At 41.2% G+C, this 22432-nt stretch overlaps 1 protein-coding gene across 2 annotated transcripts in view; it reads left to right on the forward strand.

Annotated features, from left to right (window-relative positions):
- The window catches only part of PAK3 (p21 (RAC1) activated kinase 3), a 94150-nt gene extending 73764 nt beyond the window's left edge, over positions 1-20386 (forward strand). For both annotated transcript variants that reach the window (XM_024217401.3, XM_024217400.3), the window contains 7 exons: positions 4015-4063; positions 8058-8170; positions 9198-9315; positions 10111-10210; positions 10670-10866; positions 16658-16795; positions 17489-20386. In XM_024217401.3, coding sequence (XP_024073169.1) covers positions 4015-4063; positions 8058-8170; positions 9198-9315; positions 10111-10210; positions 10670-10866; positions 16658-16795; positions 17489-17578 — 805 coding nt within the window. In that variant the 3' untranslated portion in view covers positions 17579-20386. The remainder of the gene's footprint in view (positions 1-4014; positions 4064-8057; positions 8171-9197; positions 9316-10110; positions 10211-10669; positions 10867-16657; positions 16796-17488) is intronic.
- The last annotated feature ends 2046 nt before the right edge of the window (positions 20387-22432 follow it).

The raw sequence follows: 22432 nt of genomic DNA on the forward strand, positions 1-22432 counted from the left end.
TATATATAGATATAAGCTTCCCCAAAACACCCCAACAACCCGTCTTACGCATGTTAAAGTTGTAAAGTCAAGCTCTTAAAAGTTAGGAAATGACACAATTAAGGTTGCTTGTGCATTTGCATTATGACAGTATTTAATTAAATGATCTCACACTTCTTTTACACAACTTTCCCTGCCTCATTCAATGTCAGGAGGACAGCAAAAGGCACCTTTGACACTAGGGTAACCTGCTTTCTCCCACCACATTTCGAGTCCCTACTTCCAAACGTGGACTTACTAGAGCTTCCCAATGAAACAGTTGTAGGAATTTTTTAACAGGCAAAATAACATTCTTGGAAATGGCTGAACTTTCAAAAAAATTTTTTAGCTGAAGCTTAAAAAAAAAGTAGCCTGAGACCAACACACCACATGGAAAATTTCATCCCAAATGGTTGAAGTTTGGCAAAGTTATAAGCACCTGGAAACAGGGTCTTATAATGAAAAACGTTGAGCAGCCTTAGCTATCAGCATCACTATCAACTCTCTACCTACTGTGTATTATGATGACTTTAAACTTCAGACCTGCAGGTAGGAAAATAGTGAGAGAAGCTATTCTTGCTGGATTTCTTAGTCACTTAAAAGTGGGATGTATAATATCTTTCACAACTTTGAGAAAGAGAACCTATTCTCTTAAGAATTCCTGTTTGATTTTGTAACCACAGAATTTTGGATTAGCATCTGAATCATTGCAGGCTTCCCTGAAAGAAGCTTTTTTGAGACACTCCCATCTTTTTTTAAAATGTAAAAAATATATAATGACTCAGATTAAGGACTTACAAATGCAGAGCAGTGTTTGCATTCAAAGAAAAGACGTACAAAAACAACCCCTTTGGTTTTATGAGGACAGGACAGAAGTTTAATCTTATAGCCAAGATGAAAATATATTTTGACGGCTGTGATATCAAAGTTTCATTCCACATATTTCACGAGTCTGGCAAAGGGAATTGTAAATGCTCCTTTACCTTGCACTGAATACAGGTCCCAAAAGAGAGCTGAAGCACGTGGGAAGTGAAGTTTGTTCTGAGGATGCTATCCACTCAGGCTTTGCTTTTCAAGTGAGACAAGGAGTTGATGCGCTTATTTACAGGATGGGACATAGTAAATGAGATGATGTGGCTGTTTATGTATTTAGTTAATCTTAATGAAGATGACACAGGTTATTGAGCTGATTTCCTGGCATTTATTACAAATAATCCATTAATATGATATTGAAGATAGTAATAGAATAGGAAATGAGTGGCTAGATCTTTCAGTAGCTGTTAATAAGGAGACTGGAGACTAGAGGGGAAGACATGATTTCCCTGGCAGACTTCAGTTGAAGAGGAGCTTTGGATATAAGGAAAAGTGAATTGGGTGGGCAATCACTCAGCAGTGCTCCATATGGCTAGTAAACAGTGTACATTAGTCAGCAGAGTCGCACTCAGAGATAGGTGAGCTTCAGAGCTGAATCTCTTTTTGGGGGTTTGTCCTTGGTTTAGGATTTGAGGACATTTCAAAATACCTAGGAAACATACGTTATGGCTGCTTGATAGAGAAGGCTACACTGGCTCAAATCAGTTTCTGGTTCCTATCTAAATTCTTAGCAGATAGCCTTGCGCTTACAAAGAAGCATCCTAATTCAAATAGCTGTTTTAAATAAACCCTAACAGGCGTGAGCTAAGAAGTACAGCTCAGTATTAGCAACCCTGAATAAACTGTTGGATTTTTATGAAAACAAATTGGATTAATCTCCACAATTAGAAAATGCATTTGCATAGAAAAATGCATTTGCATTTATATTAAAAGAATGCATAGCATGCCAAATGATAACATTGTTTTCAATTCAGGCACTCAGTCTGTGGTGCACAAAAGAGTGAGTCTGGCAAATTAAAATGCTATGGAAATATTTCAGCTTCGAGGTGAACAGAACTAACATGTAACACTGGGCAACACTAACTGGTTTCAATTGAAATTAGCAGGTTTTCACTCAGAGTAAGTAAACGTTCCAGCTTCCCTTCCCAACATTTCCATCCTGGTCCATCCACTTCTGCAGACAAGCAGGAAAAGCTCTCTAGATGATCACAGTTTGAGAACCAATGCTTTAATTCAGGTGTTAGCCTCCAGTAGTGTTAACAAATGTTACCATGGCCCCTCGACTTTTAAATCCGTTAGGTGGTTTACTCTGTGTATTACCTCTTCCCAATTCTAGTCATCCACAACACTGTAGGGAAAGAATCTTTCTTAATCAGGAACAGATGGCAAAAAAACAGACTGTCTAGTCTGCATATGCCGATCAGTGTGTCACTTTATTTTCTGGTGGCTCTATGACAGACTCCAGATCTGCTTTGAAAATGAAACATGAATGTAAGGGCGATGAAGGATTCAAATGTCTGACACCCTAAAATAGGAAGCTGCCGAGTGACTCGATGTGCTTAGGAATCTGGGGCTTCTTATTTATTTATTTGTATTCATTTTTAGGAGTCTAGGACTTCTCACCTAGCAGAATTTTACAAATAAAATTAACATAATCTCTAAGTGCATGTATACAATTAAAAATCACATAGCGCAATATAGCAAGTTAACTCAGGGCCAGCCCGAGGCCTCAGCAAATCTCTGCCTCAAGAAGAACCTCAGGCTTCCTAAATCATCCATCCATGTTGTGAAGATCAGCAAACCCTGGCTCTGAGGAAAACATTTAAAATATCAGGACAGCTGTGCAATGTTGAAAAACCAAAAGAGAGCTCATAGAAGGTGAGCAATTGGGCAGAAAATGGGATGTTGAGAATAGGAAATAAACTTTGCAGCGCTTCATCCAAGAAGCTAGGAAAAAACATAAGTAGCTCAACTCAACCACATTTGAATCTCTCCTAGATGTTTTTCATCAATGTTAAGATAAACCTTTAGGAAAATTGAGATATTGTCAAGGGTTGCTTGTTGCTTTAAGACTAAAGAAAACAAACAGTGGCTCTGCAGAAAGCCTACAAGCAAACCCAGTGTAGGCTGTAATCTTCGGGTAGTAAACTAACAGCATCTCAGGCACTGATAATCCTCAGTTTGTAACTGTGTCTTAGGCCTGGTCTACACTGGGGGAGGAGAGATCGATCTAAGATACACAACTTCAGCTACGAGAATAGCGTAGCTGAAGTCGACGTATCTTAGATCAACTTAGAATCACTTACTTCGCGTCCTCGCGGCACGGGATCAACGGTCGCCGCTACCCCATCGACTTTGCTTTCGCCTCTCGCCAGGCTGGAGTTCAGCAGTCGACAGGAGAGCGATCGGGGATCGATTTATCGTGTCTGCACTACACGCGATAAATCGATCCCGGATAGATCGATCGCTACCCGCCGATCCGGCGGGTAGTGTAGACGTACCCTTACTCCTGGAAGATCTACAAAGGGAATCCTTTTCCCTAATTTTTGCCTGCTTTCTTATCCTCCACTGCCAGAGTCCCCAGAGCCCTCCTAGGAAAGGAGGACTGAGCACAGCTCCCTCTGAAGCCCATAAAGTGTACCCCTAAATCATCTGGAGGGGTCATAGGTAGAGCTGGTTGGGAGATGTATCTTATTTCCTGCAATAACAAAACAGAAGAAAATGAAAATGTTTCATTTTTTGTCACAATTTGGATGCAAAAATGTTTGGCTTTTGGGGGGGTGGGGAAAGAAAGGACCCTGAACATTTTTTGGTTTTTCATTTTTCAACAAAAAAGCCCAAAACATAAATAAAAATCATTTTTCATAGAAAAAAATTGCTTTCATTTTGGCCAGGTCTAGTCACAACAAATGACTCAGGGTGCTCCTTTCACTCAGGTGCTGAGCTTGGGTTTTTATCTTGCATCCTTTGCATAATGCGGTGGCTTGTTGTACACAGCGAAATACTGTGCTGGTTGAATAAATGTATTTTGTAAACATCTTCGGCAGAGATACGGTGTATGCATTTAACTTTGCTCAAAGGCACTGTACATCCCCTCACTTCTTGGATGCTGTTTTTTTCTAGGGCATCGGGTACTGTTTATACAGCAATAGACATTGCCACAGGACAAGAGGTGAGTGCTAATATTAAATCCGGATTTTTATGTAATTCTTCAATATTTTCTCTTTTATCATGAATATTATGTCATACTCATTGTTCACATATAGGTATCAGTTACTTTGCTTTGCTATTGACTTAAATAGAACCAGAATTTCACCTTTAGTATGGCCAGTTGTTAAGTGGAATATTTCCCCTACCTACTCTTTCCTCAAACCAGTTCTTGCATCCTCTTAAATTTTATCAATCCCAACTAGCAACCTAGACTATTACAGCATTCCTGGTTGTATTGCGGTATAGAGAGAAATCTGTAAAGGCATCCCAGATAGCACCTATTGCTGGTTTACACATCGTTTTTGTTACTGATCTGTGTGATCCTATAGTGTGGAAGCAGTTATACCAGTATAAAGGTATTTATATCAAAAGAGCCTATATCTGTAAATTTACAACACACAAAACTTGTGTAGATCAGACTTTAGATTAGTGGGAAATATAGATTGTGCATCCTCTAACCTAACTACAGACTTATGGATAACCCCAGGCTTGAAGATACCCAGGGTTTGTCAAACAGTTCGGCCCATCTCTAATTGGTATTAGGAATAAATACGGTTCATTGCAGTGACCTGAGAAAGTTGTCCAATAGCATTATTAAGCACTGCCAGAAAGCGTAACCAGAAAGAGTATGAAAAGAGAAGTTATATCCTGCACAGAAGGACATGCTAGCTCTGTCTTAATTACTGAATGTATTAACACAACAACCTGTTGTCAGATTAGCCGATGGATGTTTCCGTCACTTCGTTCCAATTTATCTTAATAATTGATTCAACTATAGTAATATCCCTTAACACTTATCTACAGCACTTTTCATCTTCAAAGTGCATTGCAAATATTAATTAAAGACAGAGCATTATTGAGCCACAATTTTATATTTTAGTGACATTGAAGTTGGTTGACCCAGACCATTAAAAACAAGAAAACTCAAAATTAAAGGTAAAGATCTGTCCTTAAAACATCCATTTATGCTTAGGTCATGTCTCACAGTACAAGACACTACACATCGATCTAAGTGTGACCTTGCAATAGCTGGTCACGGTGCGGGGAGTGGAGAATGAATGAGATCTTAAATTAAGAATGTCTTGAGTTTGAACTTCCCAAGTTTTGCTACTTTTAGTTGTCACCTGCATGTTAATTTCTTTTCTTTTTTTTCAAACCAAAGTTTTTTAAATTACATAAAATCTTGGATAAAGGTCAACATTTGCAAGATTAGGTGACTAAAATGAGACCCCTACATCCAAATAAAAATGGCATGATTTTCAGAGGTGCTGACCACCAAAGCTCCCAGTGACTTCTCTCAGGATCAGACACAAACACATTAAACTGCTTATGTGACTAATATACAGTAATGGGATTTTTATAAGGGTTCCTGTACCCTTTAAAATGGTGTAGAATAGTTAACATCTACCATGAAAATACATGTTTAGGCCCCAGTCCTGCAAACGTCTACACACGTGCTTAATTTAATCACAGAAATAATCCCATTGACTGACTGCTCATGTGCTTAAAGTTAAGCACATGTATAAATGCTTGGAGTATTGGGACCTTACCCAGTTCTTGTGGGAGGGGTCTATCTGAGACTCCTTGTTTGGATGCCTTACAGTTCCTGCTCACCTGCATTCCAGGGAAATGATTTCTTAACCAGGTCCAAAGAGGCCAACACAGAGCTGGAGTAGTGGCCATGAAGGGGCTGCTTGTCCCATGTTAGATAAACTGGATTTCATTCATTCCCCATTCAAACCCTTTGTTTTTTGAGATGGAGTGAATTTCACCTCCGGTGCATATGGGACAGATAATACCAAGTCATATAATGGTTGCCTGACATTTCCTGTTATAAGACCCTGTTTTCAGTTGCCAGAGATCTGCTGCAGGCCACACATTATTTTTGAAATTTTTTAGTCAAAATGGTTCAGCTATCTCTGAGAATGAGGCTATTGAAAACTACATTATTTTGTCCATGTTTAAAAATTCTGGCAACTTTTTCTTTGAGAATCTCTAGTGTCTCCATGCTTTGGAGCAGGGACTTGAAATTTGGCCTTTCTATCAGGGATGTGCCTTTGCATCCCAATTAATAATCTGCTCAAATTTGGCAATGTTATAAGCGTTTGAAAAATCACTACGTGTGCTCAGTAGAGATGTCTTAGATTTTTAGCAGTTCAGTTCCCCCAAATTCTGTCTGCACTGGGCATGCTCCAGCTGGGGGTTGAGTAGCACTTTTCTTGAAGTTGCTGCTGTGGGCTGGGCCCAGGAATGAAAGCAGGGAGACGATTACCACTCCCGCACCCCCACCGCTGGGTCCAGGCAGTGTGGAGAAGGAAGCTGCCTGATTCAAATGTGGAGGGGACAAGAGTCAGACCTGGGATGAGGGTTAGGAGTAGATTTAGACAAGGAGGGTGGTGGATGGGGAGGAAAGGGGGAAACAGGGAGTAGGAGTTGGGGGAAAACTGGGACTGGCTGGGCAAAGAGTGTGAGACTGGGAGCTGGGTTGGGGAAGACGGACTGGCTGTGCAAGGAGACTGAGACTGGAAACCAATGTGCAGGGGGAGAACTGGGACCAGCTGTGCAAGGAGAGTGCGACAAAGAGTTGGGGAGGTGGAGGAGACCAAATGAAGAGCCCAGGGAGGAAGACAATGGGGAGAGGGAACATAAGCAAGGGAGAGGTGGGAAGGTGACGGAAGGCCAAGGGTGGGAGGGAAGGAGATAGATTGGATGAGAAGCCAGGTTACGGTGAACTGGGATTGGCTGGGCAAGGAGACTGGAAATGTTTGGGCAAGGAGACTGGGAGCACAGGGGAGGGTGAAGACTGGGAGTGGAATGGAGAGTCTAGATGGGGAGACTAGGACAGGTTGGTCAAGGAGAGTGGAACTGGGATAAGAAGCCTGATGAGTGGAGACTGGGACTGGGTAGGTGAAGAGAATGGGACTGGGATGAGCAACCAGGGTGGGGAAGAAGAGACAAGCCTGGGGTAGGGACAGGTTCAGAGGACATGGCAAAAGAAGTCATACTTGGGGCGGATATGGGCAGAAGAGTCTGCAGTCTGGGATGGAACCCAAGATTTGCCTCTCACCATTCCTCTGCTATTTACAAACATCTGTGAAACCCGCTGGCAAAGTATCTCATTCCCTTCTAACATTGGTCCACGTAGAGGATGACAATCTAATTTTGCTATCAGCTACTTCATTAGCTCAAGTGGCAGAGATCTGCGTGGTGGATCTAGAGGTTCTAACCCTGCTGATGACCCCCAACTTGGTGCCAGTATGATGCTGTGAGATGGAATATCTGGGTGGTGGGGGTTACAGGTTTTTTTATTTTTTACAAACCTAGAAAATTGCACACAAGACTTCATTAAAAGACTATTATTTCGGTTGCCAAGTCAAGCACTCAAGTTAGGAAATGTCAGAATTAAGTATGTCTCTTCTGCCTTAATAACGTTCTTTTAATGTCACTTTTTGTATGAAATTGATATATGCATTTTATATAATTTATGTAAGGGGAATAAATAATCTTCCCGGTGGAGAATAGTTATTGAACTTGTATTGTTGCCGTACTATTGCAAGATGGTTTTATTTTTTTATTTTACTCAAAGTACCAAAATCACTAATTACTTGCAAAAATGAATGCAATGAATTGAGACCATTTTGGAATAAGCTAGGACTGCAGAATGTTAGTGATATTAAGTAGAAGATGACATTTTTAAAGCCATTTTATATACTTTGCAAAATAAGACATGTAAGGCAGTGTACTCTGTAATTGGCACCCAAGTAGTGGGTGAAATAGTGTGGATTTCAAAGTATAAAGCATAGTATTGCAATGCAAGTTACTGAGCACAAATGCCTAATAAAAGGGCAGTTTGGTATAGTTCTCAGCTGCTCTGAAACATATGGTCTCAAACACATTTATTTCTTTTTCATTCATTTATGCTGTTAAACTTAGTATTTAACAAAATGTCATTGTAGGTGGCCATAAAGCAAATGAATCTCCAGCAGCAGCCTAAAAAGGAACTAATTATTAATGAAATCCTGGTCATGAGGGAAAATAAGAACTCTAATATTGTTAACTATTTAGACAGGTAAGTTGTGCCAGTCGTTATCATTGTAGAGCTTGCTTATATACGGTGCGTCAAAGATTTAGCCAGACCATTTTTTTTAAATTTTGTGTGCAAATGACCATTTGTGCACACAAAGCAGATCACTGAACATAAGGATCCATTTACACAAGCATACAGAAAGCTATCCTTCATGTGTGCATGTGAAAGATTCCCGCAAACTATGTAGACACAATTTTTGAAAATTTTGACCAGCACGTGCTTTTACTGAAAAAAATGTCAATAACTACATAAATCTGCACGTTTTATTAGTAGGACACATTCTTCCTATTTTATTAAGTGGGCATTGGCAAATAGTGATAGAATCTATGTCAACTGGTGCTTCCCACTAGGATACCATTCATGTAATTTCAGTGAAGACTAGATTCCTGTTGGGATTTTTTTCCCTTTTTTTTTGGTAAATGTTCATGTTTAAAGCACTTCAGAAACGGATGCCTTGTCAGTTTTAAAATTGTTTTTGTATATCCATGGATGCTTCAAAAATGCACTAAAAAATGTTCTTGCTGTATTGTCACTTCTTTGCTTCTGATAGGCTACATGAAAAACATTCAGCTACAGCTGGATTGTGTTTTCTGCAGGCAGCACATGAAGGATTTCCTTTCCCTATCTTTATATTATTCAAGGTTTTCCAAACTGTTGATCAAATTCCATCTTCAGACACCATTGGCTGCTGTGCATCTTATGCCTCTTGGAGTTAATGGTTATATTTCTATATAAACAAGTAATGTGAGACAGCCTAGTTTAATATTCTTTACATTTTCTAAACTGCATTTTTACTATCTAAATCTTGCTGTATAGTTAAAGTATTGCCTATAACGTATTACCTTTTCATTTGGACTACACACATTCTTCTAACACTGTGAACTGTTAATTATATCTGGTCATCAATGAAAAATGCCAAATAGGCAAAGTCATCTGCGAGTTTCTTTTTGTCAAAACAGCTCTGTAAATAGTTGTGCTTACTGATGGTGTTTTCATTTTCTTGTTTCAGCTACCTAGTAGGCGATGAACTTTGGGTAGTTATGGAATACTTAGCAGGAGGCTCTTTAACGGACGTTGTTACTGAGACCTGTATGGATGAAGGACAGATAGCAGCTGTGTGTAGGGAGGTAAGAGGTGCCATGCATGGATGTGGTTGCTGGGATAGTGTGTAATGTAGTGTAATGGTGTGCTAAGAATGTAAAGGATAAACAAAGATGTATTTTGAGATAAGTTGTCTTTTTAATATTGGAGAAGGAAGAGCGTCTTAAAGGAAATCAGATCTATGTTCTGCTGAAAAATGTCATCCTTGTAATAAAATTCAGTTCTGATGGCACTTTTTATTGATTTGGTAGTGTTTAGCTTTGCTTCTTTGAATGTTTACCTGCGGTAATTCAGCAGTGCACCTTATTCCTTGGCCTTTAAAAGGAAATAATCTTGCCACAGAATGTAAAAAACTGCAAGTAAAAACAAATGCTAATTTGTTCAAGTATGAGAAATTACGTGACTAAAAAATATTTTAAAAACTGCTGTACGTTGTAACCCCAAAGTCTTTGTCATGCAGCATTTTGCCAATAGTGATCCAGTTCATACTGAAAGAACTTTTTTTCTTTTCTGGCAAATAATAGTTTGTCATATGGGATAGAGATGGCAAAATTCACTGTAGCAGCAATCATTCCGTCTGTGCTTCCAGGCTATAGTCTGTAACAATAATTGACATTTCTAATTCAAAATCTAATGTGCCTTCATTTAGAAAGTTATTATTCTAATAGTGTTGAAGCAGCAAGCTATTTCACTTGACAGCACAATATTCTGCCATTACTCACAATTCATCTAGAAATTACATCTTTTAAAGATATTTTTATCCCCCCATATAATGAAATCAGGCCATTAATTTTTACCTTTATGTTCCTTTTTTATATCAGTGCCTGCAAGCTCTGGATTTCTTGCATTCAAACCAAGTGATCCATAGAGACATCAAGAGTGACAACATTCTTCTCGGGATGGATGGATCTGTCAAATTGAGTAGGTGTTCTTGTTCAGGTGGCATTATTCCAGTGGTTGTTATGGAATTGCTAACCGACTGCCAGTTATCAGAAGGAAGTGATAGTACATTGGCCACTGCAGCCAAGGAATGTTTCATTTTAGAACAATTTTAACAACACAGGGAAATCTCAGAACCTCAGAATTTTGAGGTGACTCAAAATTATTTGACTATGTTTGGAGCCCAGAGTTCTGATCTAAGGGCTTGAAAGACATGCAGTTTCTCACATAAATAAGAGCTGTAGAGTCCGACTTTGTTAAAAGAACTTAAACAATCAAATTCAATAGTTGTTTGGTTATATCCTGTTACGTAAGCAAGAGCATGGCCATGTTTCCAGCCAGATACCTTGATGCATTCTTGTGCGGAGAATGGAATATTTGTATTTGTTTGCTTCATAGTCCAAGTTGGTGTTAACAGTATTTTTTTTCCCTTCTCTGCAGCTGATTTTGGGTTTTGTGCTCAGATCACACCTGAGCAGAGCAAACGGAGCACAATGGTGGGGACTCCCTACTGGATGGCACCGGAAGTAGTGACAAGGAAAGCATATGGCCCCAAAGTTGACATCTGGTCCTTAGGGATCATGGCAATAGAAATGGTGGAAGGAGAACCCCCGTACCTTAATGAAAATCCTCTCAGGGTAAGGTGCAAGTGGAATCATATAGCACTGTCCTTCTATGCTGTCCCACTTTTAGATACAAAATCCTGTCCAAACCACACAAGCTCGATATTGTTTCAACAGTATCATTGCGGTATACCAGTATACACTGTTGCTATAGGCACATAAATGAGGGCACCTCAGAAGATAAGTGACATGGAGTTATTCTCAATATGTGTCATTTTTGCCTTTAGGACTGCTAAAAAATTCTTAGTATGTCTGCTTGTTTTCTGAAATCTCCTTCTGTTGTATCTCTGATGACAAGAATCTTTCTGAGTCCAAGTTTCTCCAGCTGATGGAGTTTTGTGAAAAGAATTTCAAACAGAACAGGGGGGGGAAAGGAGAATTTTTCCAAATACAGATAAGTGCATATTTGTTAAATAAATGAAATGTCTTATCTTATAGTGAAATCTGTAATGACTTATTAGTAAGTGCAGTTTTAAAGTTATGTTTTAACACAAATATTTGGTAGTAAAAAATTGGGGCATTTATACTATGGAACAGTTGACATTTTTGTCCTAAGAAATTTAGTCCTTTCCTATGTTAAGCAATTTGCATATTAAAATGAGTGAATATTAAGGGACAATCTTACATAATTGTATGACTGAATGAACACCCAGCTAAACACTGGTCTCCCTTCCCCGGGGTGGATTCCTGGAGTGGTACTGCAGCCCACATTTACCAGAGGAAGTACAGCTTGTATCTCCCTTCCCTATGGCACTAGGAGGAATTCAGACCGTGGATTAACATTTCATAAATAATTCTAGATTTGTGTAGAGAGAATATCAGAACAAAGCATGGCCTCTGGGTTCTCTCATGGGATACGTCTATGCTGCAGTAAAAAACCTGCGGCACCAAGTCTCAGGCCCTGGGTCAGTTGACTCGGGCTCAGGGAATGGGTAGGGCTGCCAATTTTGGTTGGACGTATTCCTGGAGGTTTCATCACGTAACAATCTTTACTTCCTGGAGACTCCAGGACAGTCCTGGAGGGTTGGCAACCCTAGCAGTGGAGTCAAACATTGCAATGTAGACACCTGGGCTTGGGCTGTAGCCCAGGCTTTGAGACCCTCCCCCCTCACAGGGACTCAGATCCCAGGCTCCAGCCCAAGTCCAAATATCTACACTGCAATTGCATAGCCCCGTGAGTTCAGGTCCCACAACCCAGCATCAGCTGACCCAGGCCAGCCTTGGCCATGCCGCAGGCCTTTTATTGCAGTGTAGACATACTCATAGGTTCTGATCTGTGATATCCAGACTGCACACATCAGCACACAGACCGCTGCCTCTGAGGAACAAAAATAATGTTGGAGGCGAAACTGTGTTGGTCATTGCCATTAAGGAAAAGAACAGTAAGGATGAAGTCGCCCATAGGGCTTTAAACAAACTTGACGTTGCAGAACCTTTTGCAAAAGGTTCTTGATTCTTTTGGAAAGCCACAGTTTGGGGGTACGCGGTGCTAAGCGTGGAAAGGCTGCACTGTGGGCTTTCCTTCACTTGCACACAATAATTTGCACCTGCAGACTGCTTCTGTCCAGTGCTTTCTGCACCACTGCACGGAGGTACTGTGGGGGAAGGGACATGGTGAGTGGATTGATAATTACACGACGTGGGAGCCCCACCTCCAAAAGGGCAGGGCAGTAGACACTATTACTGCAGCCCTGGTGCTACATCAGTGGCCTCTGAACACAACCAGATGTGCTCTGCTCCTTTGTGGGGAGAATGATTCCATACACCATCATCTTCCTCAGGGAACCCTTGCAGAAACCTTCATGCCCAGGATTTGGCCCAAAATCTGGCAAGGAAAATTAGCGTCACTGAAGTCTCCAGCTGGTCCTCTGAAATCCAGCTGATTTTGACCTGCTGCAGTCTCCCTACTATATATCAGCGAGCGGATTAGAAGCTTCAAATCAATTATTGCAAACATAATTAGGCTTCTCATCTGTGACTGCATTCAAATTCAGTTATACCTCTTCCCACCCAGGTGAAATCAAAGAGGTGGTCTCTCTCCCTGCTGAAGTTATGATCTGTTGGCTCACCCTAATTCCCAGAAGTAAACTCTTCAGGGCATCCTCAGTGACGGGTCCATGCCTCTGAAACCAGCTCCCATGGGTGGTCTGGGGAGCTTCTAGCCATAGACCTGTTTGGCCAATTTGCTGGCAGATTTAGAGGTCATTGTAATGGTTGTGTTTAAGGGTTTGTCTGTGTTCCGGGAGTTCTGCAAAGCTTTAAACTGAAGGGTTGATACTTTATTTTGTGAATAATTGTTTTAATAATGCAAGGTGCCCAGGTGCTTTAGTTGCTGGTACCAATATAAATGTATAAATAAATAATAAAGGCATTTAAAGGTCATTAATCATGGACAGAGTTAATAGCCATCCTGATGCAAAAGCCTGTGTCATTTCCCAGGCGCAGGGGAAACGCATTCCACTTTGAACTACAAGTGTTCAGAGACAGTCTATGACACATGTGCCCTTTTCTGGCCTCTGGAGATCCTAATTCGCTTCCAGTTCCATGAATACAGCCTGCAATAGTGTTACTCTCTTTTCACAGTGATTTTCACTGTGCCAGACGTGCACTCAGGCCCTGAGACACAAGCCTGAGTGCACAAAAATGCAATATACTTCTAAATCCATGTTGGCTCTCCCAAGCTTCAATTAAAAAACCCACTTTTCTTCTTTTTTATCTATGAGTCACCTGTTGCACTAGTTGTATTAGTTTTCATCAAAAATTGCAAAATATTTCTAGAGTGCTTTGGACGCTACAGTTCCCAGCCTGAGAGTCCTCATAAATTGATTCTAACACACGTGGGCACGACATGTGACCCATATAAGATTTGTATCTAACTTTCCCAAATCGCAGCCATAACTATCTGCTGAATCCTTCCTGTTTTTTTCTCTATGCCACCTGCTTACTGCCCCTTTGCAGTTCAGTTATTACCAATGTGAAATGTGCTCACTTCCTACATACTGGACATTTTTTTTCTGCCCTACTTTGCAAAACATAAATGATAAAATTCCCTCCTTTCCCACTTCCCCTGAAATGCCTGGCTAAGGATGACTATTCCTCATGACTCATGTATTGTGATGAAATCAGCACAGTGAGTCAGCTTTTAAAAGGGCTACTGCATTTAACCTGCAGCTCCTGTTTGACTTGGAATTCAAAACAGGGCAGATGCAACTCGTATATTGATACTAAGCCTACAGCAAACAGAAGGGGGTCAGTAAGTTTTAAAGTCCATTGGAAACAAAAAGTCATCTGACCTCTTGAATGTCTCCAGTCTGGATGGAGTCATTTAGGTGATAAAAGCTGAAAATGATCAATTCAGCTATGAACTCAGCAGTCCTCAGACACAGTGGCACAGATTTGAATATCAGCGTAAATCCAGAGATATCTGCGAAGTCAAATTACTCTGGATGGATAGTGGTGTAAATAAAACCTGAATCTGTCCTGACATTCTGGGAACCCTCTAAGATCAAAGCAAATATCTGCTTGTGTACGGCAATTGCTCTAAGAGGGTAACTTTTAGGCCTAGAAAGTCTTGCTCTATGTTTAAGATGGTAAAAAAAAGTGGATTTGGTGACTCTGTTTGAATGCTAATGAGACAGAACTGGTACTGTTTTAATAGAAACATTTTTTTGGGAGGGATTTCCAGGCCTCCTCTTATTCTGAAAGTCCAAGTGCAAAGAGTTGGTAGGGTTCCATAGGTCCCTTTTGTAACCTACAAAAGGATTCAAAGTGTTCATGTCATAACAACATCCTGTAGTGGCATAATAGGCTTGTGCTATAGGTTTTCAACTTTCTAGGCCTCTATCACAAGTGAAATGTGTCTAATGATCTTCACTCAGGCCTCATTGGGTATGTTCCCTTTGCAGGATTGTGTCACAGTGTTCTGATTAGATATCCAGAACAAACATATTGGGTTTTGCAGAGCAGAATGAAAGTATAAGACATTGTTGGAGGTCCATTGATGTGTCCTCAACTCATGACAAACATATACTACTCCTTATCCACAAGCATTAAGGACTGTATTTTCAAATATGAAGGGACACAAATGCATGTGCAATTGTGTGCCATGCTTATATTTGCTGATGATGTGATTGTATGCACAAACTGAGTATTTGTGCACTCAAATGGCCCAGTGGATGCTTAATCAGGAACTTGCTGTGGAATTCAACTCTCGCCACTGAATTCTTAGCTTGCTTCAGAATCTTAGCTTTCACCTTTATTTTTATTTTGTTCCAATTATGTTTCTACAACTTTGGGTTTAGAAGATTACCTTGAAAATGTGAAACAAGCATAACGGATATAGTTTTATCTTTCTGAGTCTTCTGAAAAATCATTTTTGAAGTGTGAACTAGCTCATTCATCTCAATGGGTTCCATACTCCGAAACAAAGATTACACTTGAAATGTCTGCATTAACTAGTTAATTTCTTAGTCCTGGTCTACACTGTAGAGTTAGGTTGACGCAAAGCATCTTAAGTTGACCTAACTTTGTAAGTGTCTATACTAAAATTTTGCTCCCGCTGATGTAACTCGCTCACTACACCGACTTAATAACTCCACCTCCACGAGAGGTGTGGAGCCAATGTCGATGTAGTTAGGTCTATGCAGTGTCAATGTAGACACAGCATTGATTACATCAACTGTTGCTGGCTTTCAGGAGCCATCCCACAATCCCTCCACTGACAGTTCAGTCGGTGCAAGCGCTCCTGGTGAGGACGCACACCGCCGACACAAGGAGCAAAGTGTAGACATGCACAAGTGATATCATTACTGTGACAGCTGTATGACGACATAAGTTAGTCAATTTAATTTTGTATTGTAGACATGCCCCTATACTTTTGCAAAAACATCCAGCTAATGTGCTTAGCCAGTAGTCCCAAACTGTCCTCCCCCTCCCCCCAGTGATCAGAGCCCCATTGTCACTTGCCCAGCTGGCAAAACCTTCAGTTTACTCTCTAGCAACTTGTACCATGCGGCTGTCCATCTACTTTGTGTACCTGTTAAGTGGGCATGCAATTGTAGGCGTATTTTGAAAAGCAAGTCCTAAATTTCCCTATTTTCCTCTCTGAATTGATGAACTGGTGCACTGCACTTGAGTTATGATACAAAATCACAGTGATAACCAGTTGTCCAGAATGAATGGAAGTATCTACTGCATCACTCAGTCACATGGAAGCGGTGTTTAAGGGAACAGTGAGCACTGCAGAGATGCACTTGAACTATTCCTTGTTTCTTTGAAATACACCTCTACCCCGATATAACGCAACCCAATATAACACGAATTTGGATATTATGCGGTAAAGCTGCGCTCCGGGGGGGGCGGGGCTGTGCACTCCGGTGGATCAAAGCAAGTTCAATATAACGCGGTTTCACCTATAACGCGGTAAGATTTTTTGGCTCCCGAGGACAGCGTTATATCGAGGTAGAGGTGTATGTGTTTAGACCTGGTCTACACTTTAAATGTTTTGCCAGGGTAGCTATACCAGCAACCCCCCTTCCCGCCCCCCTTGCAGGCACAACTTATGCCAGCAAAAAATTGCTTTTGTTGGGCTAGCTTATTAAGCAAATGCAGTAAGCTACATGGACAAAAGCCATTTATGTATCTACACTAGGGCTTTTGCCAGCATAGAAATGTCACCGAAAAATCACACCTGTAATGGACATTGCTTTGCCAGCAAAAGTTGCAAGTGTAGACCTGGCCTTAAACAGGAATACCTATTAGATGTTGAGGTTAATAGGTTAAACCCTCTGGTTTAATGTTTCTCTAGGCTTTGTATCTGATAGCTACTAATGGAACCCCAGAACTTCAGAATCCTGAGAGACTCTCTGCTGTGTTCCGAGACTTTCTGAACCGCTGTCTGGAAATGGACGTAGACAGACGAGGGTCTGCCAAGGAGCTTTTACAGGTAAAATGGGCACAGGTGTGGGAGGTGATTGCAAGTGAAAAGTCTATGTAAGTGGTGGCATTTGTGTCCTCCAAATATGGAGCCCCACTAGCTATACAGGGAGTTGGCGTAGTCGGATCTTCATAGTGCATTACACTTCAAGCTTGGCACTTTTCACACTAGCAGTTGCTGTTCTGTAATGTGTATCATTTTCCTTTTCAGAACCAGGTAATGGCATTTGAATGGGGCAGGGGAAAGGGGGCGTGAGGTGGGGCTGATGCTCCTCCACTTACCTGGGTTCAGTTAAGGAGGAAATCCTTTGAAGTTAACCAAATCTGAAACACAAGTGTAAATGAGATGAGAGTCTGGCCCCAGAGATGAGAGGCCAATGTGCACTCTGTCACCTAGCACCCTGTAGTCAGAATTTTGCCTTCATGCAAAAGGCAACTGATGTGAACCTGCGCCTCAGAGGTTCTGAATGCAGGATCTGGGCCTACAATAAGATTGGGCCAAATTCATCCCTGGAGTCGCTAGAATTGCACCAGAGATGAATTTGTCCTTCGTGTTTTGAAAAGTTACAGAGTATTGCGTCTTGTTAAAATTAGAGCCCAAGTATGGCGCAAGCACAACAAAAAAGCTGCTTGAAAGTCAGGGTAAATGGGCTTTGAATGGAAAATAATGAATCATTTTTCTTTCTGTTTTTGTTTTGAATAGCATCCATTTTTGAAATTAGCCAAGCCTCTCTCCAGCCTGACTCCTCTCATCATTGCAGCAAAGGAAGCAATTAAGAACAGCAGCCGCTAGCAGTGTGGACTGGCTTGACCCCGGGCCAGCTCCCTCCAGAGCGGGACTGAACAAAACTCTGTAAAACCTCAATTCTTGTGCTGCAGGACAGGCAGACATAAGGACAAACAGTCACAGTCATGATGGAGGCCAGCTGTTTTGCAGCTCTTCGAGGACTAGAAACCTATCACGTGTCTTCTTCCTGCTCTCTGATTTCTTCATTTATTTCTCAGATGAAACAGGGCCCAAAACCGAGCTGCCAGGCCAGAAATCACCTTGTTGTCTCAGCCATCTCCACGGCCAAACAAACTCAGTAGCGAGACTCCCAGTGACCATCCTGTGCATTTCACTTTTAAATGATTGGTTGGTTCTTAAAGATTCACAATCACTTTTCTGAGTTCTTTGGTTTGGTTTGGAACGGAAGAAGGGTCCTCCTGCATTGAGAAACCTCCTCCAGGCTGAGTTGTCTTTTGAATACAACCCATTTGCTAGTATTTGCCCATTCATGGTACCATTAGATGGTAAGGATGAAAGTGAAAGTGCTTTTCCAACCAAAAATAAATCACCTGCCGAGCAGGAAGAGCATCCTGATGAGATATACGCTTTCAACCGTGAACATACAGAGTTCGGGTCCTTGGCAGCATGATTTGTGCAATTAACAATGGTACTTTTGCCTTGGTGAGGTTCTTGTAAACTGAAAAGCAGAAAGGTCAGCAAGTTTGCTCAGAAAGGGCTCGTCTGCTACAAAGCTGTAATGCAAATGGCGGCCCAGTCTTGCTAGGTGCTGAATCTCTCCTGCAAAGTGCTCAGCACACAACTTCCCCAGCAGTGCGATAGACGGGCACTCCCACTGAAGGGAGCTGAGGACGCTCAGCCCCTTTGCAGACGGGAGGCACTCAGCGCCCTGTGGGATTACACCAGCTATTCATAGCATGAGACCCTAACCAACAGTAGGCTGAAATCTGCTATCGGCTGCCTCCATGCCAATGCAGCCCTATTTAAATTTGGGTTTGCACAGATTTAATAGAGGGGCAGAATTCAGCCTAGCGATTGTGTGAACCGAGTTTGCCCATCCCCATGGCTGGCTTATGACTGCTGAAAAAGGACAGGTAGCGTCTGTAAAATTCCCAATCAATTAGGCAGCCCAGTGCTCTAAACTGTTACTCCGGTGAGTGCCCTTAGTCATGTGAATAATTCTATTGAAAATGTTGGGGCTACTCAAGTAAGAGTTTGCAGGATTTCATTCTGCATGAGCTCTCCTGCCAATGCAACAAAAGAGGGTGGAGGAAATGTATTTAAACAAGGGTTTTGTAGTGCTGGGTGAAGGGAGGGAAAGGTAAATGCAGTCTAGAGTACATAAATACTCTTAGGCCATAAACTGGGTCAGCCTTTAACTCTCCCCTCAATGCATGCACCAAACTCACCTTAATGCTAGTATGTGTATGTCGAGGAGAGAATAATGGCTGGAAATGACTGAGGATTGTACTGGCTCGTAAATTTATTTGTAAAGGAGCAGAATAGTTTAATTAACAATTTGTATTATGTGAACGGACAGACCTGGTTGGCTTTCACTCAGCAAAATAATGTGTATGGAATATTTGCTGCTGGATTTTAGGGTTAATACTACATTTAAAAATCAAAGCCCTTCGAAACAACAGTAGGATGTGGCTATTGGTAGTGGGGAGCCTGCCTCTGTAAAAATAATAATAAATCCTCGACTGTAGATCACCGTGACTTCACATTTAGTTTTTGATACTGCAAGGAGCTGAGCGTTCCTGAGAGGTGCTAAGCATCCTCAACTCATGTTGTCATTAGTAAGAGTTAAGGGTGTGCTCAGCCCTTTCCTGGATTAGGCCTTGAGCCTTCGTTTGGCTTTGGATTTTAGTGATATATTTGGGTTGTGACTTTCATTAATATTGCCAACTGGCTGACTCTCATTATTTGTCCACCTCAGTTTCTTTGGGGCTTGACTGAGGCAGTGTTTATTAGTTTACCGTACTCAGCTGCTAATTAACTTTCCCCCATCTCCTGGGATGCAGAACAAGTTTTTGTTTTATGCCCAAATAAGTAAAGATTCTTCTTCTTTAGTGGGATCATTTTTGTCTTTGTCAACTCAGGTTAGACATCTAGGAGATGGGAGTTTAGGCTTCTTTGAAAATCCAGTGATTCAAGCTCACGAAGGCCCAACCTTATTTTGTAAAGAATCAATCGTAAAGAAATGAATTTAAATTCCACATAGAAGTAAAGGGGCAAGTGACAGTTTCTATTTCCAGGGTAGCTTTTTCTTGTCTTTGTATCCACAAAGGTGCGTACATCCGTCCCTTGAAAGGAAAGCACTTTCTGTGGAGCATTTCTGCTGGATATCCAGAACAAATCTTTTTTGGGAGGTTATGCTATTCGATTTGCTGGGTTTTTTCACTAGTTGTTTTCTTCAGCTATAAATATTTTGCCTTTTTATCCCAGCTCCACCCTTCAAAGAAAAAATTAAAAAAGGTATAATCAAAGATATACACTTCAGAATGGTGTATGCTCCAGTGTGTGAAATATTGTTGACACTGTCTTTTTAAATGCAACTGCTTTAATAAGAGGCCTTAATTTTTATTTTATTTGTAAAAATATTTATTTTATTTTGCAGCAGCAAATCCAGAGATTTTACTTTTTAAAAGGATTCCTAGCATGCCGACAAGATTCAATAGAAATCCAGTTCCTGCCAGTGATTGCATCCAGCACACAAGCTATAATTGCCCAGCTGAGTACTCTGTAAAAGGGACCAATTACTTTATGTCCCTTTATCTAAGGCTACATCTACACTACAGGGGGGAGTCGATTTAAGATACGCAAATTCAGCTACGTGAATAGCGTAGCTGAATTCGACGTATCACAGCCGACTTACCCCGTTGTGAGGACGGCGGCAAAATCGACTTCTGCGGCTTTTTGTCGGCGGCGCTTACTACCACCTCCCCTGGTGGAGTTAGAGCGCCGATTCGGGGATCGATTGTCGCGTCCCAACGGGACGCGATAAATCGATCCCCGAGAGGTCGATTTCTACCCGCCGATTCAGGCGGGTAGTATAGACCAGACCTACGGGAGTAGTAGCCTTCCTAAAGCTCTTCGCTTGGGAGATTCTGTGGCACTAAATGCTTGAAGCCAGTGGATGCAGAAAGATAGCAGCTGCTTTTTATATCCTCCTGGATTTGGAGGCAGATTTGGAAATGGAAAACAATCCTGAAAGAGACAGGCCTTGTGTGTGAATTACAGAATTGAAAAATAGCACATCAGGATAGGCATTGCCTTTGCAGAACAAAAAAGATATAAGCAATCAGATAAGTCTCTGGTACCATCTTGTTTTTTGAGAGCCATCCCTGGTTTAGGCAATTATTTATGTATATTTTAAGGAGTATTAGAGATAAGCTGTTCCTCCTGCCAAAAGCATATATAAAGATAAACATACTGTACATGTTTCAGACACTTTCATTCCAGGTATTAATAGACTGGTTAATTGCCTTTTCCTATTTTATTTTTAAATTCGTAATACAGTAAAGAACTTCCCGATCTCAAATGTTGTTCCAGTCCCCTATAATGATGAGGTGTGAAAATGGCCGTTAGCTTGCCAGGGTTCCGAAAGGTCCTAGGACAGGAGCAAGAAAGCTGTAAAATCAGGGAAGCTTGAGAAGCACAGTACAGATTATTTATTTAAGAAAATGGAAAAGGAAGAAAAAAAAAAGCCTTACATGTAACAAGGCTTCTGCATGCATTCACGGGAGCCAGAGGAATTGCTGGATCTTACAGTGCTCTCAGGTTTTGGTCACAGTATCGGGCAAAGGTTGCGTTATCACCTGTTGTGTCTTTCTGCTTTTGTAAATACGTATGTGTCTGTTTTCCATCACTGGCTACTGGTTGGCCAAATCTCATTGTACACAGATGAACTCAGTTATTTATTTATTCTGTTGTTATTCAGGTTTCTTTGAGGCTAATGAGAGCACCTCAACATTATAGTTCCTATCAGCCCGTCCCCCCAATTTCTGCCCCAAATACATTCCAGTCACTAAAGAAGGGAAATACTAAATCATATCCAATTGCCTATGTAGTTGTTACTTCCAATATGGAGTCATAGTTTTGGCTACATAAGGAGTATTCCTCAATACTGCACATGAAGCATGTAAATAAATATATTTCTTTGCTCAGCGGGTTTGCATACGACTTGGTTGACAAGCCAGAGAGATTCCATAAAATCTACCAATGAAGGCAGGAAGAAATGTTGCTTTGCTTGAAACACCAGGGCATGCACAGCAAAGCTAGAATAGCCTTTATGAGCTGTATAAAAGGCCACTAGCCTGCATCTTTCCCCAATTGGAGTATCATTCATTCACACTCCGTAACTTAAAGATGGGCGGTGGGGGGAAGTGACTAAGGCCCAGAAGCAAAGCCTCCAGCTTTCAAGATAGTTATTCTCTTGGACTGGGCAAGTATCTTCATTTTTAAACCATATTTTTCAGGACAAGGGAAAGGACCACCTTTGTGTTTCAAGAACGACTGTTCTGATATCTCGCTCGGGTTTCTACCAGAGCATCTGCATCTTGAGATCTTCAAGTATCTTTAAAACATCTCATTGCTCATGCCCATCCTTGATCTAAAGTGATAGTTCTCTAGGTGAACCCTGCAGAATCTTGCTTACACCTTCCCCTGTTTATGAATGGTTCAGAGATGAGCCAGCATACTGGGGTTGTGTCACAAATGCATAAAACCCTACTTGGAGGTGAAATCTACCTGTTTTGGCTCAACGCACGGGTTGTGTGGATCTTTGGGAATATCTGCAGTCTCAAAAAGGGTGTGGCAGGGTGGGGGAAAGAAGCGTATGTTCTCTTCATTGGTGCC

This window comes from Terrapene carolina, unplaced genomic scaffold, assembly GCF_002925995.2.
Source record: "Terrapene carolina triunguis isolate 2854851 unplaced genomic scaffold, T_m_triunguis-2.0 Scaffold131, whole genome shotgun sequence".
Classification (NCBI taxonomy): Eukaryota; Metazoa; Chordata; order Testudines; family Emydidae; genus Terrapene; species Terrapene triunguis.